General features: G+C 44.2%; 1 protein-coding gene across 1 annotated transcript; it reads right to left on the bottom strand.

Moving 5' to 3' along the window:
• Window positions 1–1,756: 1,756 nt before the first annotated feature.
• On the bottom strand, window positions 1,757–9,616 carry LOC143188285 (uncharacterized). Its single transcript, XM_076392478.1, has 4 exons — window positions 9,173–9,616; window positions 4,284–5,462; window positions 3,262–3,728; window positions 1,757–1,981 (listed from the first exon to the last, which is right to left on the bottom strand). The coding sequence occupies exons 1-3, from the start codon at window positions 9,336–9,338 to the stop codon at window positions 3,289–3,291; spliced, it is 1,785 nt and encodes a 594-aa protein (XP_076248593.1). The 5' UTR covers window positions 9,339–9,616; the 3' UTR covers window positions 1,757–1,981; window positions 3,262–3,288.
• Between the last annotated feature and the right edge of the window lie 1,461 nt (window positions 9,617–11,077).

Below are 11,077 nucleotides of genomic sequence, written 5' to 3'. Positions count from 1 at the left end.
GAGCGACGGAACTAAACAACATCTCGAGTCGCCGTCCCGAGGCGACGCGGAAAAGATAAAACGATGCAATTGAAGCGTAGGCTCGCTGACTAGAGCGTGAAGTCTCTTCGCTTCCGTTCTCATGGGTTCCTCTTTGGCTTCGTTCGCGGGAATTCTCATTTTCCCTCACTACACGCCGGGCATTCCTTTCATCGCTTCCGTTCGACGACCGCGGTTCCTCCGCGCTTCTGCTTCGTCCCGACCGTTACAATTTCTAAATTAATATCACACGCAATTTCGACTATTTCGAGCCGAGCTGAACATAGGATCGATAAGCTGGAAGCAGCTCAGACAGCCTGTCAAACGGACACAACGTCTAACGACTAGAACGAAGGGAACGAAAACGGTTCGAGTTCCCTCTTCGTCTTAAAAAAATATACATCTGCCTTAACGACTAGCAACGAATAAAAAAATAACTTAACCTAGGGCACTTTAAGAACTAAACGCTTCAGACTAGCCATTGCAGTGGTTTGAAAAATAATCCCCCTTCGAGGGAGGGAGGCGAGCTCCTCGCACGGTTAAAGCGTCGCATCGTCGATAAGTTTTACGCGCACGATCGGTCGCAAGAACGCCTGTCCCGCGTGTTTTAACAACGAGGAAATTACAGGAGGATGTTCTATAATTCAGGAGAGCAGAACGACCGACCCTTTCGCCGTCGAATGGTCATTCCAGCGAGTTCAACAGGTGGTCCAGTTTACGTGAAATGTTGATGAAAACCTTCGACGCTTGTCCACGACACCCTTGGAACTTCGGAAAAAAGGGGTCGCCACGGTGGCAGCGAGTAAATTACCTCCTGTTCGGCAACTTTTCCGCTCGAGGCGACGCCTCCTTCGCGAGTCCCGTCCATGCGTGAGAAACCTCCACCGAAAGCGTGCTTTACGAGAACGCTCGCCATTTCGATCCTCAAACGAGACACGGAGAACAGGCTACAGTCTAAAGATGGGTCAACACTGACAAAGTCTCAAGGTTCTTAAAATTGTACGACTGAAAATTCCTCTCGAGTGTATCGTTCGAGACGCTCCGTATAATTGTTCACGTGGTTTCGTCGAAATTAATTGTATTCGCGGATGAATGGTCCCTCGATAGTATTGTGTCGACTTAACTGCCATCGCCAGTGGGTCTCGCGTTTTTCGAGTAGGATCGATCGCAGGTATCGGGAGCGGACGAGCCCGCGTTTGTTTCCCTTAAAGCTTCGCTAGGTATCGATTGCTCGACGACATCGAGCGCGGAGGGATGAAAAGAATGCCGTTTGAATCGCCTCGCTTCGCGGGCCGATCGATGCCGAAAGAAACACGCGTCTACCTGCCGCGAGACGATACCCCTGTGCGCGATGGGGATTGATCGTTCGACTCCGCCGATTTCAGCGTCCACCCTCGATATCTGGCCGTCGAACGTCCGCCGATATCACGCGATACCAAGGGGAAATTTCCACGGTTCGGTTCGAGATTTAGTCTCGACGCGAATTCAGTTCTTCGAGAGCAGCTTTAACGAGGACGCTATCGCGATTGAAATGGCCGCCAGAATGAATTCGAGGGATGAATTCTCTTACCCAGGTTGCGTTTGCCAACGGAGATTCGACGTCGTCGACGTACCGAGTTCACCTGTGGCGCCAACAATTCCGTCGAGATTTTCCCTTATTCTCCTCTCGCGAAACCGAAGGATTTCAAGTTCGAAGGTTGTCGCGGATCCCTCGAGGAGAAAAAGGAACGAAAGCGAACTCGCTGTCACCGCTGGAGCTATCGAATTCTGAGCAGGCTGATCGGGACGAACCTGAATGGACCCATTGTCGTCGATGCTAGGGGATCAACAATCTGGAAATGTTCGTTTCCCACTTTCTGGCTGGTCGGCAAGAGACATTGTTCACTTGCGCTCGTGCTCGACGTGGTTTCGCGTCTTTCAGAAACGTGGCGGTGTAGCTTTGGTTCGTTTTGAGTATTGTTACCTGGAAAAAGAAGTTAGAATTTTGGTTATTATTATTATTATTAGTGGGGCAGCGTCTAGTATACACAAATAAAAAGAATTATAATAAAGTCTTGCTAGAGGTTGAAACATATAATTGTTTGTAATTATAATTACGTATTCCTAAGTTGGGATCCTATTTAATTATTATTAAATGCCTAACTATGCCTAACTAAATTGAAGTGACTAACTAAAACGGAAAAAAATTATTTCGGATGGACTTCGTATAAGTGAGTGAATAATTAAAATCTTCCCAAATGTTAGAAGTGTTTGTTCCGAAGCGACAATTGGAAATCCTCCAAAAATCGTAAAATCGATATCGATTGATTGTTGACCTGAGGGAGGAGGATCTTCCTCATCACTTTGTAACGACAGTGAATGAAGCACTTCGTTCACCTTGCACAGTGGTAAGGAAAACTCCTTGGTCATTCTTGTGATAGTGGTGGGAAGTTTCCCCCTCAGGTCGAAGACCGCGGAAAGTCCAAGGAGGAATAAACGATTATTCTATGCGAATTTCTAAGTGACAACGATTCTTAACACATTTCTTGCCACGTGTACCATTTTTGGTACACGTCAGAAATTCCGCAAGTTACTGTCCACGCGGCATCGGGTGAGACATCTGTGTTTTCACATAACGGTGAGCTGCACAAGTGACAGTGTTTAAATGGTGCGTCAGTTTCAATTCGGCAGGGAATGTGTTAAAGGAAATATTCTCACATCTGGCAATAATAAAATAAACTGACTGCTTCGTCGAATGAAACAATAAACAACGCAGAATGTTTGAACGAGGAGAGAAAATTATAGAAAATGTTAAGTATAACATAAAATCAACCACAAATTTTGTTTACATTATTCTAGAATATTAACATAGAGCCATGGAAGAAATCTCTATTATTCAAATGATCTCTATGGCCATTTTTTTATTAAATTTATAGACTATTCGGTAGGAATCAGAATGAGTATGAGCGTTTCGCGAGTAGTTTTGTTTGATCTACAATACTGCTGAGTACGAACAAAATCATTAAAAATTCAATAGTAACAATATTTTCCTGGCTGTAAATATTCAATATTTACAGTATTTCAAAATAAATATAAAATTTTATTTCAGTAGTAATGGGTTTGAGTGCACAGTAAGTATTCTTGCTTGAACAACTAAGTACTTTTCGAATTCAGTTTCCAACTAGTGACTACTACTTCAATCCTGTACAAATATAACCAAATAAAGAGAAATTTATATATTCAACTAAATTTTCATGAATTTACCTGACGATAAGCAACGTTCCCAACTGTTTAAAGCGGAGTATCGACATCATTGCTATTCTCGTCGTTCTCCCTTTGACAGGCTGACTCCAGGTGCTTGTTCAGGTATGACTTCAGGGCGAACGACTTGTGACACTTATGGCACTCGTAGTTCTTGTCGGCTGAGTGTGTCTGCATATGGGCGCGCAGATTCGACCGATCGGCGAACGCTTTGCCGCAGTGGGCGCAACCGTAAGGTTTCTCGCCTGTGTGACTTCTCAGGTGACCTTGGAGCAGCCAAGGCCGCGAGAACATCTTGCCACAGACGCCGCAACTGTGCGTCAGCTTGTGGGTGAGAACGTGCATCGCCAAAGCAGGCATGCTCACGTAGGCCTTGCCACAGTGGATGCACTTTTTCGCGGATTGAGAGTCGATGCTGCGGTGTGTTTGTTTGTGTCGCGAGAGGTTCGAGGACGTCGCATATTGCTTGCCTAGAAGTAGAGAGTCTTTATGAAGACTAGCAGATGTGGCAGAAGCTTGTCAACCTCGCAATTTAAACTGTAGTGCGTCATCAAATTATTACGATCAGACGAACAGGTTATACATGATTTTATGTTTTTAGTGATATTATGACTTTACTACTAGCCGAATATTTATAGCATACAGGCAGACAGTTTGATTACATTTTGATAAGTCAGCAGTATTGTTCTATTTTATCAGTGATAGCAAATCATGTATCTATAACAGGTTATCACTTCGCGCTGCCACTACTATTCATTAGGAATAGCGTGACTTGATGTTGGTGATTTATGAGTTTACGTATCTCTTTGTGTTATTCCTGACTTTTTTGATTATTCTTGATTATATATTCGAATACTATTAAGTAGTAATGAGAGTTTACGAAAATGTAGAGATATTTAATTAATTCCATTTTCATTCAATTTTTAATTACGTACTAATTTCCAAGCGAATATAATATTTCGATCACACACTAAGACTTACTAAGACAATTTATTCAGCGTTTCTAAAATTTTCAAACCACCTACCACACTCGCAACAGACGTAGCGTCCAATCTTCGAGGTCTCAGTCGTTTCAACAGGCTCCGTCTCCTGCGTCTTCTGGCTCGAGGCGACCTTCTTGTTTTTGGACCTTCCATCAGCCACCAACAGAGTGTCGTACGTATAGCTAGCAGGCTTGGTCTCCGCCTGCTCGGTGACGGTCTGCACCTCCTTGTCCCTCTGGCTCGGCTGCGAGTTTGGATTGTTGTTTTCGATGTCGCTGCTGCACTCAGACGTGGGTGGCGTCAGCGGTGGCGCAGCTTCAATAGCCTGATGCTGTAGCTGTTGCTGGGGCGGTGGTTGCAACGGTTGCTGAGCGACTAATGGCGTGCACGGAATGGACGGCGTGCTGTAGGTCAACAGGATCTCCTGGACAGGCGACAGGGGGATGAACACGCTTCCTGTTTGCTGGACTATCGTCGCGCTGGGCTCGTAGATGATGCTGGCGGTGGAGGGTTGCTGTTGTTGATGGTGTGTATAGATGGTAGAGCTGGCCAGGTCGATGGTGTTCACCTGGTAGATTGGCTGTTCGGGTTGGTACACCGTCATCTCCTGAATATCAGTCGCCGGGGTCTCTATGACGCTCTGGGGACCAATCGCGACGCTGGGTGGTGGAAGAGGCGGCAAAGACCTCGAGAGCTCGAGCAGATCGTGTGCTGCTTCCGTTTCCGCTGCGGATCGGTCTTTGAACATCGAGGACACGTGACTGGTGATCACGTTGCAACTGGACCCTATCCTGGACTCGGTTGTCGAGTGATTCGTGGTGTCTTCGAGATGATAAGGCGTCGTGGTGCTGGAAGGAGGTGACGGTTCACCCGGTGGCGATTGGTGGAGAACAGTCACTGTCGTGTCTTGCTCCACCGCTACTCTAGACGGTGACCTGGGCGTCGTGAAGGATGACGTGACAGTTGTTGCACTTCCGACAGGTGAGTTGGTAGACTCTGTCGGCGGTGAGATGCTCGTTATTGAACCGATGCTTGTGATCACCGACGTCGTCTCCATCCGAGCTGTTGCTGGAAGCTCCGTTGGAACTATCGCCGAGTTGCTCACCGAGAATGAGGTCGTGCCGACGTTGCTGGAGTCATTTGTTCTGTCTTTGGGCACTTCCTGAGAGGGAGATTTTGTTCCCGTTGCTGTTGTGTCTTGGGACTGCGTGCTCAGATATTCTTTAATGTAGAAAAAATGTATGTAGTTATATGAAATGTTCTTTCTATTGGGAGACAGAGTATAATAACAAATTACAGTTAATTTTGGTCTGTATTCGCCAAACGATCTCCAGCTCTAAGAGTCTCTGTATGAGAGAAGGAGGAGAAGCATCGAAGCGATCTTGATTTCCTCTCATGCGTAGCAATTAAACTTTCCAAGTATCTGAAGAGTGAATCTTCAGAAGGCGGACTCACCCCGTCCGCGAAATCTAATATACCCCTTGGGAAAATTGGAATTTCGTTTCCTGATAGAAAAACTTTCTTCCACAAGAGGAGCAAAGCAACCAGAAAACAGGCGGAATTATGAAAGACAAAGAAAAGGATCGTCTGTCTCTTTTCTCGGCGCACGAGGACAATAAAGGGACAACCGATCAGAACTGCCTAACTCGATCCCCTTAATTTGACTTTTTAATCGAGATTTAACGAGCAACGATGAGAAGGAGGCGGGGACAGTCAAGTTGGCGTGCCAGCACAGAGTGTCGAAGCTTGTTGGAAAAGTGGCGCGGAGGTGGCCCGTTTGGGGGGAGGATTATGACAACAAGTATGTTGGAAACGAGGTCAAAGGGGACGAGTGGATGGCTAAGGAAGGTCTACGAGCGGGAGCGGATATAAAATTTCACGATAACTCGGTTATGAAACTGCGCGTTTCGTTCAGACGGTGGTTTCCGTGCGAGAAATGCCAACTATCGTCTTCTCGAATCGCTCCAACTGAGCTTGTTGTTTATCCTCTCAACCGTATTCTACGATGACTTCCCCCGATTAGCGCAATATGGATGTTGATTGTACTACTGTTCTCTACGGCTCTTTTGATTCGGTTTTTCAGATAGTGAATGATGTTTTAGCATACAGGATGTCTCGAGACTTTTTGAATTCTCTTTTAACGATATTTACATTGACATAATTTGAGAATTTTAAATGAAAAGTTTAACTTTGTTTGAAATTAGAATCACAGTGTAATATCTGATAGAAATGTGTTAATCGATTTCTATGGGTTTATGAAGTTTTTGATAACCTGAATTCAGCTTTTATGAGCAATAATTTCAGAAATAGAACACATGTTAAATAATATGATTGAATACAATGCTTCCTCAGTTGAGGCTTCTGAGTTTGTAGCACAGAACAAGTTTTTGAGATCGAGAATTCCTGTTTATGGCAATCTACTATACTTTGTTCCTATCAAAGTTGTAAATAATAGTACTAGCAAAAAAACACTGTCTCGCTCTAAATAATTTCAAGCTACATAGAATATAGCAGTACCTTTGTTCTAAGGAAATAATGGATAAGGTAGAACAATTGATGCGTCCAAATGCGAATGAGGAGAAAGCTACGAGTGGAAAAGTGGAATAGGATCGTTTATGGTCAGGCGAGCCTTCAGACCAACACTCTGGAGCTTCATCTGCTTATAATTTTTCATGCATACAATATTTTCAAAATTCTTTCGACTAAAATATCTACTGTAAGAAGTAATAAGAACTTCATAGAAAATATATAAGAAAAAAATTGAATGTAATTCTATATCTCAAAGCCAAACTGATCCAAGTCATCTTTAGTATTATTCAGGAGAGCAGAAAAAGAAATCTGATATCTGTTAACATTACATTTGTTAACACTGTACTTGCAGTAGTTAAAATCATTAGGTCTTTTTTACTTATCACGTAGCGTAAATAGAATGACGTATGAAACACAATATTAGAAGAAATTAACTTGGATTAATTTCATTCTTTGGTATGGGATTTTTAAATTCAAATTTTAATGGTTAGGCAGCTTGAAATGGATCTCGCTTGGGGGTGAATGTTGAGCAATTTCACGGGGAACTCTGGTCGTGTTTCGTGTTCGATTGTCCCGGTTTCGCGGCGTCGTGACAAGCGTGTGCAGGCATCGTAACGAGCTTTAAGTACGCTCGTTGCGGCTCCATTAGCGTCTCCGGGCAAGTTTCGCCTGACACTTTCTCATTCACTCGATTATGAATACACCAAGCATAAGCCGAGGAACTGGGCTGCTGTTGAAACGGTGCCACCTACAATGACTATTCAGACAATTAATGCAGTTTTCCTGCGAACAGCAACACGTTATTGCGAACTGTATCGTGAATTAAAGCCGCGAAATTGCTAATAGTTCGACACTAACCCTTCGAATGCGAAAATTTGCGACGTATTTTAGGACAATATTTCACAAATACTTACAAACATCGATGAAAGGTTTATCTATAATAATTTTCGAAACGCGCGTACACGTTCATAACGCTCAAAAGAGAATCACCTGGGGTATATCATGAATCATATTAATTTACTGTCAATTGCAAATGCATCACCACGATATGCAAGCATCGAAATTATATTACGAGTATCGGATAGGCGACTGTTGACAAATGAAAGTAGTTGTTCAGACCTGTTGATGGTCTACTACACTACTGGATCTGCTTATATTCTAAAAATAACATATTTGGTGGAAAGCCTACGCCATTATAAAAGTATCGGTATTCCGTTACTTTCGTTTGATCGATTCCCCTAGTCACGAGGCACTCTAAAATATTTCGAGTCCCGTCAATGCATTTGGCACTTGATAGATTAGTTTCAAAGCCGGGGTAGCTTTCGTACACAGATATTTTTCTTCCCTGCGACGAAACACGCGCTCGTGTGCCGCGGCAACACGAGACGAACGATATATGGCTAGAGAGTGAATCAATACCGCGGGCCTTCGAAACAAATAGCGATACTCACATTAATTGGACGTAATAGCCACAGCTAAAATATTGATTATTATATTCCTTTCCAGTACTCTAGATGACGAATGAGCTGGCTATTTCGATGACTCGATTTCATTACGAATTTTCGGGCTATTTTAAAGGCTGTTGATTGACAGATATTCTGTTCTATGTTTAGGAAAAACTTTTTGCTATAAAAGTTTTTAATTTTGTTCACTGATACCTTTTTTAAATTTGAGTATAGGAATTTCGTATGGTCCTCGTATCTTCGCGCCAGAAGTTTTAAAAGACTGATATGAAGTTCGAAGCTCTAACTGCGCACAAAGTTGCGCAACGTTATGATATTGTAGAAGTGCAAGAAGAAACTTTCTCTGATTTCTTATAAGCGTAAACTTGTTTTAAAATGCATGAAACTGAAGTTACAGATTTCTTTGTGCCAAGAACCTATCAAAAAAGCTACATCTAGCCAAAAGGTCTCTCGTGTTATCACCAGTAATATATCTTCAACTATATAGTGAAACTTCGATTATTCAGATTCTTTTATCGTGGATTACAAATATTCTGTGTAATAATAATAATCAGAAGACAGTAAGCCGTCGATGAAGACTTAAAAAATGATGTAACAATACCAGAGAATATAAAACTGGTTACTAAAAGAATGCTTCAGGTTTGAATCTCAGACTATTTCAGGTAATCGAGGCCCTACCTTACCACCTACCTAAAAAATCTACTCCTAATTTAAATTTCGTCCAATCCTATCGATCGATGACGTATTTGTGGGAGCAGAGAATATTAAAGTCTCATCACGAAAAATTCCATGATATCACATGTGAACCAAGCGAAGGACGAGGGTAGCGACTGATCGTCTTAGGGGCAGCGAGGAATCTCATTTGGTGATTCGATAATCGACGGAGGGGCCAGGAGTCAGGCAGATAATCGGGCAGGGAGAAGCTAATAGTGTTGGTACCTTGAGCAACAGGGGGTGCGACGCTCCCTTCTATGGGTGAGACTGGTATCTGCATGGCGGTTGGCGATGGCGTGCTCCTGCCGCGACCCCAGCTCTCGAATCCTCTGGCAACGCTGCTTATGTACTTGTTGCACAGGGCTTTCTTCACCATGTAGCACCGCGGCATCTTGCGTCTGTCTCTGCTCGATTGTCTTCGTGTGAAAGCTCAAGCACGAGAATCCAAAGCTCTCCGTCGACGGGGAACGCGTTCGAGAATCACCGAATGGCGCATCAGTCTCTTGGAGCCTCGAAGCTACGGCGTAGTTCAAAGCTCTCGGCTCTTCGTGAATAATTTATTGTCCCTGGTTTCTGGATTCAACGATCGACGAACGACAAAGAAGAACTTCGACTTCTATCGCCCCTTGGAGGCTCTTGCAGCGCGCGTTTTCTGCGACACCCGCTAGATCCAGCGACAACTCGATCGTCGATTATCTCGGTCCCTCCACCGATTCTGCGCGAATTTCTCGGTCAAGAAATCTCTTGGTAATCTCCGCGGAGGCCACTGGGATCTCGACCCGTGATTCGATCCCTTGATCAGCCTTTCACCAGTTGTTCCTCAGCGTCTGCTGCATCCTCGAAGTCCTCCCACGACCAAGTCCCCTTTTCTCCTGATGGCTGACAACTTAACCAAGTTTGCTGTTCTTAGTCCCTCGGGAGATTCTCAATAGTTCTTTCGAGTTTTCTTCAGGACAGTTGCTAGAGAGGTGTCCTGCAGTGTCCTCCAGCAATAAATTCCCTTTGAATTGGGTCTTCTATCTGGCTCTGGAACCGACGATCTGTGTATCGGAGGTTACCGAAGACGGGGCGAATTAATTCTAGATGTCGTTGCACGATCGCTTAAAAGAGCTCCGGTATATCTACTATATATATCCTCGTCGTATGTACACGTGTATATATAGATATATTTATACGTATGTCTCGTGTGCGTATGTGCCTGTGTGTATCTATGTATACGTTTATATTAAAATATCTTTCGGCGAAGGGAGTCAGTCCAACGCTCAAGACGCGAGAGTTTCCGATCCAGCCCAAAAATCGGTGGCTCTTGCAGGGTTCAAGCTAGCGAAGGTTACAGCTGTTCTAAAGTTCCAAAGTGAGCTCGTACAGGGTTTTGCGGTGCGGCTTGCTTCTTTTGTTGCTTCTTTACCTTGTTTGTAGTATTGCTTTCGTTGTATGCACGGGTGGAAGATTACCTCATCGCGACGCCACTCATCACATCGCTGCTACGCTTCTACGGCATGGATCCCTTAATCTTTTCGTCTCGGTACATCTACACGGGTTCCTTAATCATCTACTGTGCTGCCCTGTTTTCCGTTTCCTATCACCTCTATCGCCTACGATATCCTATTAGTACCCTTAGCCTAATTTCGTATTCCTTCAAGCGTCCAATTCCTCTTGCTTCATTTTCCTCTCATCGAAAGCTCCATCTGGGTTCCTCTGCTTCTTCGGGGATCCACACAATGTTTGTGCGCCGTCTACACGCTCATCGTCCTCTGACACTGTTCCCTTTGAGTATTGTGCACGATGCGAGTCCTCGTGGAAGGTCAAGTCTCGTTTCTCTCATTAGTTTCGAGCGTCTACTCTCCTGGCTGCTCCGAGCGGCATTTTATTCCGTCAGCGACGCCTTCGTCCGGTATCGTGGTCGTCGGGCGTGTCCGTTTTCGCGACGACACCCTCATTTCGGCGATTTCGCTTAGGGAATCCAGCAAACAAGAACCAGTGAGTTCTTCCTTTGGGCTAGTTTGCACTGAGAATTGTCTTTTGTCAAGATTTCAGGTGGAGGAGCGTGGAAGTTTTAGAGAAAACTGGTCACTTGTTGAAGAGTAAAGGAGAAGAGATTTCTTCTTCCTTTTGGGTTTACTTTTAGCT

This window comes from Calliopsis andreniformis, chromosome 2, assembly GCF_051401765.1.
Source record: "Calliopsis andreniformis isolate RMS-2024a chromosome 2, iyCalAndr_principal, whole genome shotgun sequence".
In the NCBI taxonomy this organism is placed as follows: Eukaryota; Metazoa; Arthropoda; class Insecta; order Hymenoptera; family Andrenidae; genus Calliopsis; species Calliopsis andreniformis.
Note: the sequence above shows the minus strand (reverse complement) of the source record. Positions and strands in the feature narration are given on the sequence as shown.